Source organism: Ranitomeya imitator, chromosome 4 (assembly GCF_032444005.1).
Source record: "Ranitomeya imitator isolate aRanImi1 chromosome 4, aRanImi1.pri, whole genome shotgun sequence".
NCBI lineage: Eukaryota > Metazoa > Chordata > Amphibia > Anura > Dendrobatidae > Ranitomeya > Ranitomeya imitator.
In genome coordinates this window covers 320,508,607-320,528,185 of record NC_091285.1, presented here as the reverse complement: position 1 = coordinate 320,528,185, position 19,579 = coordinate 320,508,607, and the positions used below count along the sequence as shown (strand labels likewise).

At 39.7% G+C, this 19,579-nt stretch overlaps 1 protein-coding gene across 8 annotated transcripts in view; it reads right to left on the bottom strand.

Annotated features, from left to right (window-relative positions):
* Positions 1-671: 671 nt before the first annotated feature.
* The window catches only part of PTPRZ1 (protein tyrosine phosphatase receptor type Z1), a 333,611-nt gene continuing 314,703 nt past the window's right edge, over positions 672-19,579 (bottom strand). For all 8 annotated transcript variants that reach the window (XM_069764885.1, XM_069764882.1, XM_069764880.1 and 5 more), the window contains 5 exons: positions 10,506-10,634; positions 9,508-9,654; positions 7,760-7,902; positions 4,154-4,289; positions 672-1,448 (listed from right to left, as the gene is read on the bottom strand). In XM_069764885.1, coding sequence (XP_069620986.1) covers positions 1,311-1,448; positions 4,154-4,289; positions 7,760-7,902; positions 9,508-9,654; positions 10,506-10,634 — 693 coding nt within the window. In that variant the 3' untranslated portion in view covers positions 672-1,310. The remainder of the gene's footprint in view (positions 1,449-4,153; positions 4,290-7,759; positions 7,903-9,507; positions 9,655-10,505; positions 10,635-19,579) is intronic.

The following is a 19,579-nucleotide window of genomic DNA, read 5'->3' as shown; positions in this document are numbered from 1 at the left end:
TGCTAACATACTCTGTGCTGCTTATAGAATGAATAATGGAGTGCTCACTGTATATGGTTGGTCCTCTGGAGTAAAAATATTCAATAAATCATATAGCGAACTGCGGCACTCAAAATTGAAATTTTATTAGTGCAAAAAATGAAAATCCGCAATTCCAAATAAAAGACTCAAGTGAATACAGATGTGTGTCATTCATTGACTTTTCGACATTATATCACCGTTTTCAAGATACATCTGTCAGGTTCAGGGTCCCCAAATGTAAAGTCCCCATGTGCGCTGGCCAGTATCCTCAATGTTCTACAAATGCTACTTTTTCATATTTCTTCCACCTCTTGCATGCTATCCTCCCATAGTGTGAGGGGGCAGTAACATTTCCTCCCTTACCCATCTACAATAACAGCATCATGTATTCGGTTCTTATGGAATAATTACCTTGCTGCCATCTTCAACACCTCTACAGCGCAGCTGGGACGTCAGCAATGCCTCCTGGGAGCCAGTTCAGATTGCCGCCTAAAGTGACATGCTCATCTGGTCTCATGGCACAAGTCTCCCAAAGTACAGATATAAATGAATTTTGCATTATATTTTTCAAGGATTCATATAAGAAAAGCAGAATATGAAACAATTTTACAACATATTGGATTAGCCCAATTCACATGTAGACACACATCTTCTGGAAACTATTTTTTAATATTTATTTTATAATAGTGTTAACATTCCATGCAAAACAGTAGTAATAATATCATTAAAGAAGCGCGTAAACAGGTCAGGACAAATAGTTACAATAAAAACGGAGTATATCAATGTAACAATGCAAATACAAGTAACTAGAAAACTGACTCTCTGATCAAATATAAAAATCTACAATTATAAATATAAATTTGGTCCATGGAGTCACAAACGGTATTTACAGTAATGTTAAGTTCCTTACGTCCTTAGCTCAGCGTAGCTTCTTCCTTGAAATGATATACTATTTACAATCCAATATTAAAATTACAAAATACTAAATAAAAGCATCACCACATAACTACATACTACATATTTGTGCTGAAAAGGAGCATAGCTATAAATATCGAGAATCAAAAGATTAGAAATGTGCTAGTAGTAAACTAATACTGAGTAAATATAAGACAACTCCATTTATAAAACACTGCCAATAACTAGTCAATTAATAATGAGGTGATGGATTACAAAATCTTCCCCAAGGCACACATTATAAATTGTGGGTAGTATGCAAAAGTCATTTACAAAAATAGTGCTGGAAGAAGTTTCAAAGAGATATGTGACGAGCAGCCAGATAGTCCCCAAGATTACACTAAGGATTCCAGGCTTTCCGATGTGTTCCCATCTGGTAGAGCAGATCCATTACTCTCCATACATGCCACCTGTCCCTCCTGTCTTGTGCTCACCAGACTCAGGATAGCCTTATATAAGAACTGAAACTGCTCCTAGAAAAAAGGTGGAGAGGAAGTAATTCATTAACATTGCTGCACATCTCATTTACTATTTAATTATTTCACATTTTACAAGTATTAAATATATTGTCAATGGTTTCAAACCAGTGCATGAATAATGATAAGCAATAAGCATGCCATCTAATCTAAAGGACTCACAACCCAAAACATGTGTGTATTGTGTATCTCTCGGAAGCATGGAGACAGCAGCAAGTACCCTCCTTTTGCATCTGAGGTCAGAGATTGTCAGACTCTATGGCTACTTTATTAGATGATTACCAAGGAGTCGCCATACACCTCCCTTCTATCTAATGAAACCTTTTACCCTCTCATTGCTTTTCATTATCTTCATCTACCTCTCTTTCTCTTCCTCCTTGAATGAGAGGTCCTCTATTCATGGTGAAAGAACTGGGCTGCAGGTTTGAGATTTGTTTTAGAAAGCTTACAGCTCTTTTATTAGGTAGTCTTCCACACTGTGCCCTTACCTTTACTGTAGACTAGATTCACTTGACCGTATAGCTCCTGTATGTTATGATCTGTATGATGGTTACAAATCTGTGCCTGTCTTTGGGGCTCAAGACCCAAACCAACTCTGCTACAGCAGCCCGAACGTGGTTGTCCTGACCTGAACTTACAGCCTGAAAAGCCTAGATGGCAGACCATAAAATGCTGTCACCATATGGTCATGTCAATCTGTAGATTTTCTGGTCTATGTGTATCATTCCACTATGGATGGTAATTATTATTACTACCTATGATTTATTTAAAAAATATATAACGATAGAAAGCTAAGAGTAACCAACAAGTAACTAGTAACTAGCTATTATGCTTTCAAAGTTTTGAGGAAAAGAAACTACCGAGAAGAAACCCAGACAAACTCAGAGTAGAGGTTGTCCTTACCAGTCCACTGTGCTGCCCATAATGTACACTGTACCTAAATGGTGACTATGGTTTTATGAACAAGCAGTGTGACTATAAGCTACTAAAAATATTCAGAATTTAATTACAGTATATACTCGAGTATAAGCCAACCCGAGTATAAGCCAAAACCCCTAATTTTGCCACAAAAAAACTGGGAAAACTTATTGACTCGAGTATAAGCCTAGGGTAGGAAATACAGCAGCTACTGTTACATTTCAAAAATAAAAATAGATACCAATAAAAGTAAAACTGATTGAGACATCAGTAGGTTAAGTGTTAAAATGTGCCACATATAATGCTCCATACAGTTCATTATGGCCCCATAGAAGCTCCGTATAAAAATGCGCCACATGTAATGCTGCATTAAAGTTCATTATGGCCCTGTAGGATGCTCCATATAAAAATGTGCGACATGTAATGCTGCTGCTGCAATAAAAAAAGACATACTCACCTCGCATCGTTGCCCGCTGCTCCACAGCGTCCCGTCTCTTCACACTGACTGTTCAGGCAGAGGGTGGCACGCACACTAATACGTCATCGCGCCCTCTGACCTGAACAGTCACTACAGAGGACGCAGAAGACGGAGCGGCAGTGGAACGGGGAAAGGTGAATATTAAATACTCACCTGCTCCCGGCACGGTCCCTGGCAGCTTCTCCAGGACAGATGGTCTCCAGCGCCAGCAGCTTCTTCCTCTGTTCAGCAGTCACTGGTACCGCTCATTACAGTAATGAATATGCGGCTCCACCCCTATGGGAGTGGAGTCCATATTCATTACTTTAATGAGCGGTACCAAGTGACCGCTGAATAGAGGAAGAGCTGTGGGTGCCAGAGACCATGGGGCATGCAGGGACCGCGCCAGGAGCAGGTGAATATGTGACAGTCATCGCTCCCCCTCACCCGCCGACCCCCCCGCCAACCATGACTCAAGTATAAGCCGCGAGGGGCAGACCAAAAATGGTCTGAAAATCTCAGCTTATACGGTACTTTTAAATCAACTGTTCTCAAAACTTTTCTCACAACCACTGGGTCAACACCAATTTATACAATGTAGGACCCTGATCCCACCTGCTACAATGGTGAATCAAGAGGTTACGAGTATAGCCAAACTGTCTATGCTATGTTGTTTCTTAACTTGCAAAGAAGGTAAATGGCAGTATTGGACAACCGTTGTAGAGATAGGTGCAGGTCCTAAATATGGAATCCACACAGATCTGATATATGTCATATATGCTAGGTAAATGACATACATATCTTAGAGGGCAAAAACAATTTATGTAAAATTATAAGCATACTAAAGTCTGTAAGTTGCATCTTACTTATATTCACTGTGAGCTGTAAAATTGCAATAACGTGCTCAAGGACTACCACCCTAAAAAAATTACAGATGCATCAATAGTTTTTCACAGACACTGGAAAAAAGTGCGCAATTTTTACAGACTGTTTAATACTTTCAACCTGCAGTAACCCTCGTTCCACCATATCGCTACACGATCCACTCTGCCCTCACCTACTGTATCCTCACCCATCCCTTGTAGACTGTGAGCCCTCACGGGCAGGGTCTTCTCTCTCTGTACCAGTTGGTGACTTGTTTTGTTCAAGATTATTGTACTTGTTTTAATTATTATTTTCACATGTAAAGCGCCATGGATTAAATGGCACTATAACAATAAATAATAATAATTTCTGGACAAATGAAAACTTTAGAAATGAAACAAATTGCAACAGAATTTGCTGAGGTTTGTCCCAGTTATTGATTGTACAAAGGTTGTAGACTTACTAAATCTGAGAAAATCCCTGGTCGCATGAGATTAATCATCTTGGCCACCTGATAAACATCTACAGAGTTTTCATTCTCTAGTTGCTGCATAATAGTAGACAAAGCGCAGAATGTTCCAGCTGTCACCCCTCCATACCTGCAATAAGGAGAGACACGAAATGCAGACCCAAAAGTACAAACTGTTAATATGAAGATATCATATATTATATATGTTACACAGTAAGTGGATGGTGTACAAGTAATGCACTCTAAAGAGACAGAGACACTGTAGGCAGTTTATGGAGTATATCACCCCCTGACTGGTATCATCTATTACTAACAAAAAAATGAACCAGTAACGATTAACTCTTTTACAAGCAAAAACATTCAGGTCCACAGATATATAATATTTTTGGACCGTATTTTACTTAGCTTATTCATCTAAGCTGCAGTTTAATTAAACTAAAACTGAAGGGGATGTTATCGTTAGAAAAATTATGTTTTGAAGGGAAATAATAAAAATATAATTAAGTAAGGTTTCTTTTTTAATTTTTCATCATTATATAAAAAAAATCCTGAACTAGTGCAGATTAAGCCCAAGCCACCGATACAATCGCCTGACAATGTTCTATGAATAAAGAGTCCTCTCCTCACTACACAGATCCACATTGCCTCAGAAAATGACATCAGAACAAGAACGGATCTCAACGCCCAATGCCAATGCTTGCAGTGTTGTAAAGCATGGTGACGTTGGAGCAGAAAAGTCTAATCGTCACCTGGGATTGAAATATGGAAGGAGAATGCCTTTTGCCTACTGTAAAATTTGGTGGAGAAACACTTGAATTTAACATAGAATTAACAATACAGGGTGGGCCATTTATATGGATGCACCTAAATAAAATGGGAATGGTTGGTGATATCAACTTCCTGTTTGTGGCACATTAGTATATGGGAGGGGAAAAACTTTTCAAGATGGGTGGTGACCAAGGCGGCCATTTTAAAGTTGGCCATTTTGGATCCAAGTTTATTTTTTCCAATGGGAAGAGGGTTATGTGACATATCAAACTTATTGAGAATTTCACAAGACAAACAATGGTGTGCTCGGTTTTAACATAACTTTATTCTTTCATGAGTTATTTACAAGTTTATTAAAAAAAACACACAAGTAGTCAGCTCACCTGGAAATCTGCCACCTCTCATCTGTTCCTGCATGGAGGTAGTGGCACACAGTCCACAGGAAAAAAATGTGATAGGTCCAGCTGGAAAATTCAAGTTAAACTCTTATTTACTTCTTCATATTTAAAATATGGATAATGGTAAACCACTCAAAAAGTATTGCACTTTGGTCATGATTAAGATATCAAGTCGAAACGTGTCGGAATAATGCTGCCACTCCATGAATTTTTTATGCGTGAAGCTGTGCAATACTTTTTGAGTGGTTTACCATTATCCATATTTTAAATATGAAGAAATAAATAAGAGTTTTACTTGAATTTCCTGCTGGACCTATCGTATTTACAAGTTTACGACCACTTATAAAATGTGTTCAAAGTGCTGCCCATTGTGTTGGATTGTCAATGCAACCCTCTTCTCCCACTCTTGACACACTGATGGCAACACCGCAGAAGAAAAGCTAGCACAGGCTTCCAGTATCCGTTGTTTCAGATGCTGCACATCTCGTATCTTCACAGCATAGACCATTGCCTTCAGATGACTCCAAAGATAAAAGTCTAAGGGGGTAAAATCGGGAGACCTTGGTGGCCATTCAACTGGCCCACAATGACAAATCCACTTTCCAGGAAACTGTTCATGTTGGAATGCTCGGACCTGACACCCAAGATGGTGCACCACCACATTATGGGTGTCAGGTCCGAGCATTCCTACATGAACAGTTTCCTGGAAAGTGGATTGGTTGTCGTGGGCCAGTTGAACGGCCACCAAGGTCTCCTGATCTGACCCCCTTAGACTTTTATCTTTGGGGTCATCTGAAGGCAATTGTCTGTGCTGTGAAGATACGAGAATTGCAGCATTTGAAACAACAGATACTGGAAGCCTGTGCTAGCAGTTCTTCTGCGGTGTTGCTATCAGTGTCTCAAGAGTCAGAGAAGAGGGTTGTATTGACAATCTAACACAATGGGCAGCACTTTGAACACATTTTATAAGTGGTCATAAACTTGTAAATAACTCCTAAAAGAATACAGATATGTTAAAACCAAGCACAACATTGTTTTTCTTGTGAAATTCTCAATAAGTTTGATGTGTCACATGACCCGCTTCCCACTGGAAAAAATAAAGTTGGATCCAAAATGGCTAACTTCAGAATGGCTGCCATGGTCACCACCCATCTTGAAAAGTTTTCCCCTCCCACATACTAATGTGCCACAAACAGGAAGTTGATATCACCAACCATTCCCATTTTATTTAGGTGTATCCATATAAATGGCCCACCCTGTATAATAGTTTCTTAGATGTAAAACAGATATATATAAAGAGGTCTTCCAACAGTGAGTATTGCGTTCCTGCACAACAATGTGCATTTGACATTACACCTCATTCCCTCTACAGTTGTATAGGAATGAGCTGTTATTCCAGGCACAATAGATACTACAAGTGCAGCGTTGTGCAATGTAAAAAATTGAAGCGGATGTAACCATCAATTTAAAAAAGAAAACTTGGAAAACCCCTAAACAGAGCAGGTAAAAGCTTAAGTACAAAAGATGCCTCCATAATCATGTAAAAAATTAGAATAAAACATGTACAATCCAGAAGTGAAAAAAAGAGAATGTTTCAGTATCTGGTTTTAGAATATAATATGGCATATCTTCGTTTCTATTACACTACTCAAGTCAAAATGTTACTTCTCATTTGCCCCAATAATAATCTTTTCTAAAAACTGTCTCCTAAAAGTAAAATGAATCTACACTACATTACTACCTGCATTTCATGCGCCATTCTTAGTGGAGGGGGCATTGAAGAACAATGCAAGAAATCTATAAAGTGGCACAAACCACTAAATGAATTTGGCGCAACTTCTCCATGGTATGCATCTCCATTAGTCCTCATCAGAAATGCTACCACAGTCAGAGATTGGAGCAGCATTTCTGCTGTAAAAAGCATTGATGTTTTTCCAGAATTTACACTTTTATAGAAGCAGCGCTCGTTTTCACCCCAGCAACTCTCCAGCCCTGTTCATTGTGGCGGAGCTGCTTTAAGCTGGAGTGAAAATGACAAAAGTTGCAACATTTTTGCACAATTCCGTGTGGCGCAAACATTTTCCAACTCTTCTAATCATTTTACACCAGCTTTCTGGCATAAAAGCTTTGCTGAACTGCCTCTATAATGTATTTTATCATTAATTGTATGAATCATAGCTCTAACTTAAAATAACTTTTGCCTGAATAAAAAAATCTCAAACAGCCAATTTGTGCTATAAGTATTTCCTAAGTACAGAAGCCATACAAGGAATGCATCAGAAAGAGGAAAAGTTTCCTATTTTTTTAATGATACTTTGTAGTCTAATTTATCCAATCATCTTCAGAAGACGATAACTAGACCTTTAAATTACTATCACATGCATAAATATTTAGGAAAAATGGTAACATTTATACAAGAATATGTCAGACTTACTCATCATGTACAACAATAGGTCCGTCTTTATTGGCTGCTTCTTCCTTTATCAGATTTATAAGCTCAAATGTCTTACTCATTCGACTGTCAGGATTTGGCCACTTTGGACAATGGAAATGTTTCACTTCCAAAACATAGTCATCCTAACAAGAATCATATTTGCAAGGGTTTACAAAACAGTAGATAGATAGATAGATAGATATAGGATAGATATATAGAGTTGAAGCTAGACGTTTACATACACTATATAAAAAGACACATATGCATTTTTTTCTCAATATCTGACATGAAATCAGAATAAACCTTTCCAATTTTAGGTCAATTAGAATTACCATAATTATTAATATTTGCCAAATACCAGAATAACGAGAGAGAGAGAGAGAGAGAGAGAGAGAGAAAGTTTTAAGGCATTTTTATTACTTACTGCAAAGTCAAAGGTTTACATATCTTTCATTATTATTTGAAACCCTTGCCCTTAAACTGAATGATTTGGATCAAATGTTTTGGATATCCCTCCACAAGCTTCTCACAATAGTTGGTCAGAATTTGGGCCCATTGCTCCTGATAAAACTGCTATAAATGACCCAGGTTTGTAGGTCGCCATGCTTGCACCTGCCTTTTCAGCTTTGCCCATAATTTTTCAATAGGATTGAGATCAGGGCTTTGTTATGGCCACTCTGAAACATTGACTTTGTTATCCTTAAGCCACTTTTTCACCATTTTGGCAGTAAGCTTTGGGTCATTGTCCAATTGGAAGAACCATTTCCGCCCATGCTTTAACTTCCTGGTTGATGTCTTGAGATGTTGCTTCAGTATTTCCACATAATCTTCTTTTCTCATGATGCCATCTATTTTGTGAAGTGCATCAGTCCCTCCTGCAGCAAAATAACCCCAAAACATAATGCTGCCTCCCCCTTGTTTCATAGTTGTTGGGATGGTGTTCTTAGGCTTTCAAGCTTTTCCTTTTTTCCTAGAAACGTAACGATGGTCATTATGCCCAAAAAGTCCAATTTTATTTTCATCACACCGCAGGACAGGTCTCTAAAAGTTAAGGTCTTTGCTCCTGTGTGCATTGGCAAACATTAATCTGGCTTTTTTATGTTTCTTTTAAAGTAATGGTTTCTTCCTTGTAGAGTGGCCTTTCAGCCCATGTTGATACAGTTTTATTGTGGATCTTGACACAATCTTACCAGCTTCCGCCATCATCTTCACAAGGTCTTTTGCTTTGGTCATTGGGTTGATATGCACATATCGGACCAAAGCACATTCATGTCTGGGACACAGAACCCATCTCCTTCCTAAGCGGTATGATGCTTGTACTTGTGTATAATTGTTTGCACAGATGAACGAGGCACCTTCAGGTATCATGAAATTGTAGCCAAGGATGAGCCAGACTTGTGCAAGTCCACAATTCTCTTCCTGATATCTTGGCTGATTTTTTAGACTTTCCCATGATGCTATACAAAGAAGCAGTGTGTTTCAGGTGTACATTTAAACACATCCACAGGTATGTGTCTAATTAACTCAGATGTTGCCAAAAAAAAAACATCAGAACTATCAGAAGCTTCCAAACACATGACATCATCATATGGGCAGTCCAGAATTTCTATATTTGTGCTGCTCCAATTTTTTTCATAGATAGATAGTAGATAGATAGATAAATATGGGTAAAATAGATGATAGATACATTTTAATCATATAAAATATATACAGTATATTAGATAGATAACATAAAGATCTACAATTACCTGTGTAGCTTCTAAAATAAAATCTTGGATAATGAGTTTTTCTTCATTGGAAAGACAAACATGATCTTCTCCAGCCAAAGAGACAGTAAATGTTTCACATGTAATTGGTTCATCTCTGTTCGGCCAATACACAAATTCATCTTCAGCCTGGGCAAGTAATAGTAATAAAAAAAGTGTACAAATAAAAACAGCAACATTATACCTTTACACATAATATAAATAAACTGAAAAAGAGTACTGAAATCCATGTTCACTTTTTCATGTCAAATGTCTTAAGGTACTGTTACACTAAACGACTTACCAACGATCACGACCAGCGATACGACCTGGCCGTGATCGTTGGTAAGTCGTTGTGTGGTCGCTGGGGAGCTGTCACACAGACAGCTCTCTCCAGCGACCAACGACTTCGGCATCGTTGAAACTGTCTTCAACGATGCCGAAGTCCCCGGGTAACCAGGGTAAACATCGGGTTTCTAAGTGCAGGGCCGCGCTTAGTAACCCGATATTTACCCTGGTTACCATTGTAAAATTAAAAAAAAAAAAGTACATACTCACATTCCGATGTCTGTCACGTCCCCCGCCGTCAGCTTCCCGCACTGACTGTGTCAGCGCCGGCCGTAAAGCAGAGCACAGCGGTTACAAACTGACGCCGCTTTGTAACCCGATGTTTACCCTGGTTACCCGTGAACACATCGCTGGATCGGCGTCACACACGCCGATCCAGCGATGACAGCGGGTGATCAGCGACCAAAAAAGGTCCTGATCATTCCCCAGCGACCAACGATCTCCCAGCAGGGGCCGGATCGTTGGTCGCTGTCACACATAACGAGATCGTTAGTGTGATCGTTGCTACGTCACAAAAAGCGTGACGTTGCAACGATATCATCAACAAAATTGTTATGTGTGAAGGTACCTTTACCGAAAAGATCAGTTAACATAAAATTAGTGATTGTGTTTAGATAGTAAAATCCCTGAACAGATGATATACTGAAACTTACCATGTTCGGGTTATCAGGAAGCATTACAATTATCTGAGAATTGTGGTCCCAGATCATCTTCCAGAAATCTTTGATGGTGTGTAGTAATGGGTGCTGTGTTATGATGAATTCATTACTTTCGTGGTAGCCCTGTAGAGAAAATGTTGTGCATCAGTTATTAATGAAGCATATCCAATCCACAGAATAAATATAAGCACAAATACCGGGTATGACTGCTCGCCTCAGCTTCTCTCCATCGGGTGTTCAGTATTTTTGCTGTAGTACTTTGCAATATTATTGTTGCAGTCATACTGTAAAATACTAGTAACCTAATGAGAACCTTACAAGCAACGTTATGAACTAAATGGAAAATATACAGCACATTCACTTAGTGTTACAGATTCTAAGTCCTTTGACTTTTTACCTAACAATTCTATAAGTAAAATCATTTTTATCATATAACAATGCACAATGTTACAATAGGAAACAATATTTCAAAAACTTTTCTGGCATGAGGTTCCTGAAATGTCATGATTAGAGGCAGGCTATCAGTGGCAAAGAAAGAAACTCTCCAGCACTGAGGCACACAATATGCTCTAGAAAGAAAATAATATGATGACATGTAGTTGTGCGATAGAAACTCCCATCTTAACGGGAATCTGTCACCAGGTTTGGCCGATATGAGATACGGCCACCTCCTTTCAGGCCTGATATACAACATTCTATAATTCTATTAAACAAGTCAGTTGCAAACTTATTTTAATAACTTTTCACTAAATTCCGAAATCCTAAAGGTTATATTGTAAAGATGTCACAATTAGTCATGATAGGTAAATATAGAGAATAATGTTAAGACCATCTCAATGAAGGTCATTAGTTCTCATTTATTACTGACTCTAAAGGGGCAAAGTACTTCATGATGGATATCATACAGGTTCAGTAATATAATTAACACAACGAGTCAGATATTTCAGCAGAACTAAATAGTAGTGATGCTGCTTTGTTGCTTGGAATCCCACATTTGACCTTCAATAAACACTACAGTGAGGCAGATGTGAATGCTATTCATTTGCATCATCAAACCCTTAGCAATTACATTACTGAAAGCAAATGGTTTAACAAGGAATGACACATATAGTATGTCATCAGTCCCTGTAGGCCCTGTATGATAGCTGACATTTCAAGGAGTTGTTTAAACAACTTACTAATATATTTCTATTTTCAAATTTGCAGATATCAGAATTAATCTTGGCAGCTCCATTGTAATAGGAGAAATAAGCTAGAATAGATCATTTCCTTTGTTATAACATCATGAGCACTGTGTGTGTGTGAAGGGGGCTGGCTAAATAGTCCATTTCAATTATGAAGCCAGCTCTCTTCTCTGTCAATACATCAACTGTAATGGAGAAGTGGGCTGGCCCATCTCCATCACAGGTGATACATTAACTGAGAAGGTAGTTAGTTTTTTAATTGAAATGGGCCAATGAACCAGCCCCATTCACACAAACAACTAATCACATGCTAATCCAGAGAACACTCTACTGTACAAGGCCAGACTGGCCATCAGGCAAATCTGGAGAATTCCAGATGAGTCGATTCAGCAATGGTCCAATAAGATGCTTGTGGATACAAAGAACACCCTACTGCACAGATTAACATTGTTAATAGTATTGGCGTCCTCAGGAGGCCATTACTGTTAATATCTGTGGTGGGGCAGGAAACCACCGGCTGCATGCTACGTCATTTGCTCCAGCAGAAAGAAGGACCCTTCTGGCCTGCATCTTGCTGAAGGCAGCACCACTTCAATGCATTGTGATGCCTGAATTGACTCCCTGCGGTGATATTAATTCTACTGGCAATTTCTTGTTGCAGCACTTTTTCTAGTGCCACATGTTAAATGTGCACTGGGCTTTAATCACTCTGCACTTTTTGCACATTCTTATTTGGTCACTCATTTTTTAGGGGGTTTCCTTTCTCCCTGCTTTTTACATTTGCACATGGTGCACGTATAGAATTATAAGAATTCTTATACTCATTTATTTTCACTTTTTTTCTGCCCAGTATAATTTTATCCCATTTTTTAATCAGTCAATGAGGGGATTTTACTTATTTATTTATCATTTATAAATATGAAAAACTTTCTTTATTGCGTGCACATTGTGGTTTTTTAACCTTTTATTGTATTTTTTTGTATTATCAGATGTTATAAATAAAAATTTATTTTTGGCTCTATGTCTGGATGATTTTCTTTCTTTTAATCTGTGATTTGGTTTTGATATCACCTCATCACGAAGTGGTCACCACTTATTTCTTGCCACTCTCTTAGCATAATTTAGATAATTATACTTTTATTTTTTTTTTATTTTAATATAATTTTTTATGTGGTTGTTATTGATTGAGAGTAGGGTTGAGCAAAACGGGTCGTCCAGATTCAGAAGTCGCCGACTTTTGGCAAAGTCGGGTTTCATGAAACCCGACTCAACCCCTGTGTGGGGTCGGCCATGAGGTCGGCGATCTTCTGATCTGGAATCAGAATTCCGATACCAAGTTCCGATATGTTTAAGATATCGGGAATCGGTATCGGAATTCATATTTAAGTGTAAAATAAAGAATAAAAATAAAAAAATATTCATACACTCACCCTCGGACGCGCCCTGGTTCTCACCGGCAGCCTTCCTTCCTGAGAATCAGCGCCTGAAGGGCCTTCAATTACGTCGCGGCTTGTGATTGGTCGCGTGAGCGGTCACATGGGCGGTCACGCGACCAATCACAAGCCGTTACGTCATCTAAGGTCCTTCAGGCGCTAATTCTTAGGAAGGAAGCGTCCGAGGGCGCGTCCGAGGGTGAGTATATTCCTAATAGGTATATACTCACCCTCGGACGCGCCCTGGATCTAACCCGCAGCCTTCCTTCTTAAGAATCAGCGCCTGAAGGACCTTAGATGACGTCGCGGCTTGAGATTGGTCGCGTGACGCCCATGTGACCGCTCACGCGACCAATCACAAGCCGCGACGTCATCGAAGGTCCTTCAGGCGCTCATTCATAGGAAGGAAGGCTGCCGGTGAGAACCAGGGCGCGTCCGAGGGTAAGTATATCAATATTTTTTATTTTGATTCTTTATTTTACACTTAAATATGGATCCCAGGGCCTGAAGGAGAGTTTCCTCTCCTTCAGACCCTGGGAACCATTAGAAACCCAATGCCAACCCCGACTTTTCTATAGGATCGGCCGATTTCACTCGACCCGACTTTTGAAAAAGTCGGGTTTCATGAAACCCGACCCGATCCTATAAAAAGAAAAGTCGCTCAACCCTAGTTGAGAGCTGTGGTATTAGTTAACAATAATACTGTCTAGCGGCTGTGGTGAACATCATATTGTGTGAGGGTTGTGGAGACCATCATACTGTATTGGGGCTGTGGAGGCATTCATACTAAGTGGGGATCTATGGGGTCATCATACTATATGTGGGGTCATCATACTGTGTGGGGACTGTGGTGACTATCATACTATATGGAAGGATTTTAAGGCCATCATACTACGTGGCCTATTCAGGTAATCAAACTCTGTGAGGAAAATGTGGGGCATCTTACTGGGTGGAGCCCTGTGGGGCATCATACTTAATGTTGGTTTTGTGAGGACATTATTTGTGTGGGGGTTATCATACTGTGGAGAGGTATTTTTTCAGGCTTCCTATTCAATAGGGGTCGTGCAAGGGGTGTCATAGTAGGTGAGAACACTAAGGAGCTTCAATAGGCAATATCCCTCTTCGTGCCTTTAAAAATAGGGATATACCGTGGGTACAGAAAGTATTCAGACCCCTTTAAATTTTTCACTCTTTGTTTCATTGCAGCCAATTGGTAAATTCCAAAAAGTTCATTTTTTTCTCATTAATGTACACTCTGCATCCCATCTTGACAGAAAAAAACAGAAATGTAGTAATTTTTGCAAATTTATTAAAAAAGAAAAACAGAAATATCACATGGTCATAAGTGTTCAGACCCTTTGCTCAGTATTGAGTAGAAGCACCCTTTTGAGCTCGTACAGCCATGAGTCATCTTGGGATTGATACAACAAGTTTTTCACACCTGGATTTGGGGATCCTCTGCCTTTCTTCCTTGCAGATCCTCTCCACTTCCATCAGGTTGGATGGTGAATGTTGGTGGACAGCCATTTTCAGATCTCTCCAGAGATGCTCAATTGGGTTTAGGTCAGGGTTCTGGCAGGGCTAGTCAAGAATGGTCACAGAGTTCTTCTGAAGCCACTCCCTTGCTATTTTAGCTGTGTGCTTAGGGTCATTGACTTGTTGGAAGGTGAACATTCGACCAAGTCTGAGGTCCAGAGCACTCTGGAAGAGCTTTTCATCCAGGATATCTCTGTACTTGGCCGCATTCATGTTTCCTTCAATGGCAACCAGTCGACCTGTCCCTGCAGCTGAAAAACACCCCCCATAGCATGATACTGCCACCACCATGTTTCAGTGTTGAGATTGTATTGGGCAGGTGATGAGCAGTGCCTGGTTTTCTCCACACATACCGCTTAGAATTATCACCAAAAAGGTCTATCTTTGTCTCATCAGACCAGAGAATCTTATTTCTCATAGGCTGGGAGTCCTTCATGTGTTTTGTAGCAAACTCTATGTGGGCTTTCATATGTCTTGCACCTCATAAGGAGAGGCTTCTGTCAGGCTACTCTGCCATAAGGCCCAACTGGTGGAGGGCTGCAGTGATAGTTGACTTTGTGGAACTTTCTCCCATCTCCCTACTGCATCTCTGGAGCTTAGCAACAGTGATCTTGGGGTTCTTCTTTACCTCTCTCACCAAGGCTCTTCTCCCACGATTGCTCAATTTGGCTGGATGGCCAGGTTTAAGAAGACTTCTGGTGGTCCCAAACTTCTGCCATTTTAGGATTATGGAGGCCACTGTGCTCTTAGGATCCTTGAGTATTGCAGAAATTCTTTTGTAACCTTGGCCAGATCTCTGCCTTGCCACAATTCAGTGTCTCTGCTCTTTGGCCAGTTCCTTTGACCTCATGATTCTGATTTGGTCTGACATGCATTGTGAGCTGTGAGGTCTTATATAGACAGGTGTGTCCCTTTCCAAATCAAGTCCTATTAGTTTAATTAAATACAGCCAGACTCCAATGAAAGAATAGAACCATCTCAAGGAGGATCACAAGGAGATTGACAGCATGTGACTTAAATATAAGTGTCTGGGCAAAGGGTCTGAATACTTATGGCCACGTGATATTTCAGTTTTTCTTTTTTAATAAATATGCAAAAATTTCTACATTTCTGTTTTTTTTTCAAGATGGGGTGCAGAGTATACATTACTGAGAAAAAAATGAACTTTTTCGAATTTACCAAATGGCTGCAATGAAACAAAGAGTGAAAAATTTAATGGAGTCTGAATACTTTCCGTACCCACTATATGTCTTTCTGCGACTGAGCTCTATGTGCCATGATAGAACTTTTGCTATGGGACCTTCATGACTTCTATGTATGCCTCTACAAGGGGGCATTAATAAAATGCAAAGGCACTGAGGGACATTATTATAAGTAGGTATAATGTGATGGTCAGGAGACATTAGTGAAAGGAGGCTCACTGGGAGATCGTTATCATTATAGAAAAAACACAGGAGGCATTCTTATTGTAAGAAAGCACAAGGCATGTTTGTATAAGGAGGTACGGGAGCAATAAGTTTACAGGGAAGCATTATTACTGTGAAGAAGTACAGAAAGAACAATATTGCTGTGCAGAGAGGGTGCTGGTATTAGATGGGGGAACAAAAAAGAAGGTACTATCACTGTTCAGGGAACAAATGGGGCATTATACTGTTTAGGGCACTGGCTAAAGCACTTTGTGGTGTGCAGTAAATCAAAGATGTCTGTGTGCTACATTTTGCAGGAGGGAGTAATGGCTGAAAGAAGCTGTCATGGTGGACTGGCCTGAATGGAAAGAATAGGGAAAATGAATAACTACGATCAGCGACAATGTTACTGTTGACAATACTTACATACAGTATATGGTCTACAGAGCACTGGTGTTAAACTGATATCAACATTATATGGTCACTGTATGGGGTGGTAGGGATGAGCGAGCGCTAAAATGCTTAGATGCTTGTCATTCGAACTGAACAATTACTAATGCTCAAATGCTTGTTTCGAATAATGAGTATAATGTGTGTCCATGGGAAATCTGAGCATTTTTGTGGCAGAACCTACTAGGAGATCAGGGGGAAGTCAAATTTTGAAATGGATGGAAAAAGTGCTTAATGGACGGAGATCAGCATGGGGAAGATTCCTGGAAGCATCTCTGACTTCCAGATCGCTGCTGAGAGGAACTGTGTCACATTTTTACTCCACTTTAAGGACTGACAATAAAACATTCAAAATCGACGATAAATTTGTGTTTACAGTAAAAAAATGTTAGAAACATTCTTTTCTGTATAAGGAGTTGTATATAAGGCACAATTTAAAAAGGATTACAAAAAAACAATAATTTAAGTACACAAAAATTGATTTTTGTATTAATTTGAATTACATTTTTATTAATTTTAAAAAATTGGAAATGTCAGTGTAATTTATGATTGAAGCAAAAACTACCAAAAATTAGATGGAAGAAGGACTCAGATACACCCTGTATTTCACAAAAAGGAGGGTCTCATACACATTCTGTTAAAATTGTCATGTAGTGGTACTCCTAGACTCATAAAGGCAATGCCGTAAGTGCAAAGCCTGATACAAATTACAAGCAGGGTCATCCATACACCCTTAATGGCACCAACTGTAGTGGCTTATTCAAATATTGTGAACAAATGGTAGTTATGGTACTCCTACATACATAAAGGTTTGCACACAGAACTAAGCCCAAAAAAATTTCATCCATACACCCTTGAAAGCACCAAGTAAAGTACCTCATAAAAAATTAACAAAGTGTAGTTGTGGTACTTTTACACTCATATCACTATGTGCAAAGCCTGAAAAAAATATAAGGAGGGTCATCCATATGGAATGTCTCATAAAAAATTAACAATGTGTAGTTTATGTACTCCCAAAAAAGAGAAAGACTAGACTAATAGGGGTATGCACAACCACATGATAGTAAAATATCAAAAACCTTTATTGTAACCTTAGAGCAGTGTTCCCCAACTTTGGTCCTCAAGAGCCATCAACAGGTCATGTTTTCAGGATTTCCTTAGTATTGCACAGGTGATAATTGCATCACCTGGACAGGCAAGCATTCAATCACCTGTGCAATACTAAGGAAATCCTGAAAACATGACCTGTTGGTGGCTCTTGAGGACCGGAGTTGGGGAACACTGCCTTAGAGATTACATATAAAAACATTTAAAAACATACAATACACCAAAACCACACCCCCACTCATTAATGAATTTTCCAAATCAAAGAATGAGCCTGCTAGAAAAGACAATATACGCTATACAAAAAATCCTTTCTTAACAAATACATGAAGAGAGCTGTGTACATGTCAATAAATAATGCTAAGATTCTAGCTGTGAACAACTAAGATTTAAACAAACATGTGCATAATTCACATTCAAAGACCAAACGAGCACTCTGGATAAATGCCATATACAATGGACCTTTAGGGAGCTCCCATAATATTGATCACACAAATACAACCTGATAGTTGATCGCAGAGTCATACTCATAGCCTTATATTCTTAGAAAAACTGGATAGGCCAAATAGCCCATAATATGCACACAAAAGCCACCATGTAGCAGGCTCAAAGCTAAGGCTCCTGAATGGAGTCAAATGGGTATAATAACCCAAGAATAGAGTGGGAGGTGAGGGGAAGGCCCCATGCATACACCCTTGATAGCAACGACGGGAGGGTCTCATTCAAATATTGAACATTAAAAATACTTTATATGCTGTAGTGTTCTGGTGGTGCGTAAAAGTGGGGGGCTAATCCAGGCTTTGTTCATTTTTATCACAGTGAGCCTGTCAGCATTCTTTGTTGACAGGCAAATGAGCCTGTCTGTTATGACCCCCTCCCCCTCAGCAGCACTAAAAACCCACTTAGACAAAACACCAGCGGCAGGGCAGCACAACACCTCCAAGGCATAGAGGGATAGCTCATGCCAGGTGTCCAGCTTTGAGACCCAATAGTTGAAGGTCACAAAGGAATTAGGGAGTACGCTGGTTTGGTTGGCCAGGTATTGCATGACCATCATTAAAATCTTTTCCCTCCTTGTCAAAAATACCCAGTCATCAGGCCCAGGACACTGGGAGGGTGTCATGAAATTGGCTTAGGCCTTTGACAGTGTACCCCTGCCTCTGCTGTACGTCTACCTCACCTCTCTCCTTGGTTGGGCATGGAAGTTTGCATCCTGCCGCTAGCATTGTCTGATGGAAATTTTTTCAACATATTTTCCACAATGGCCTTTTGTTATATCACCATTTTAGAAGATCTCTCTGCCTCAGTAGGGAGAGATGCAAAGTTCTCCTTGCAGTATGAGTATAGCAGGGTGAACAACCAGCACTTTTTTGGCAAAGATAAATATATCGTGAGGGTCATGGGAAAAACAGTGGTACATAAAGTCGGCCATATGAGCCAAGCTTCCTAAAGTCAACACTTCCATCTCCACCATGACGATGACTCTCCGTGTCCTCTTCCTCCTCCCTTTCTTCCTCTTCAGGTCATCCACATGGGAAAGACTGAACAAAGGCTGTATGGGTACTAGCCTCTGTTGCGCTAGCAATCAGCTCCTGCTTCTCCTTCTTAGCCTCCACTTCCTCATTGTTACCCAATCCATAATGAGCAGATGAGATAAGGTTGGACTGGGTAGTATATCCCTTTTTCATATATTCCTCCATCTACACTTGGTCAGCATGCATAGCTTCATGATTAATTGTGAGCAGCAACTGTTTAAGTAGGCAAAGAAGTGGTATTGTTCTACTTACTATGGTGTCATCGCTGCTCATCATCTTTGTGGAGTCCTCAAAGTCTTGGAGGACCACACAAACGTTGAACATCCGTGCCCACTCTTCAGTTGTTATGTTTGGAGGCTGATGACAATACCGACTGGCGTCTTAGAGCTGCCATTCGACAATTGGCCTCTGCTGCTCACA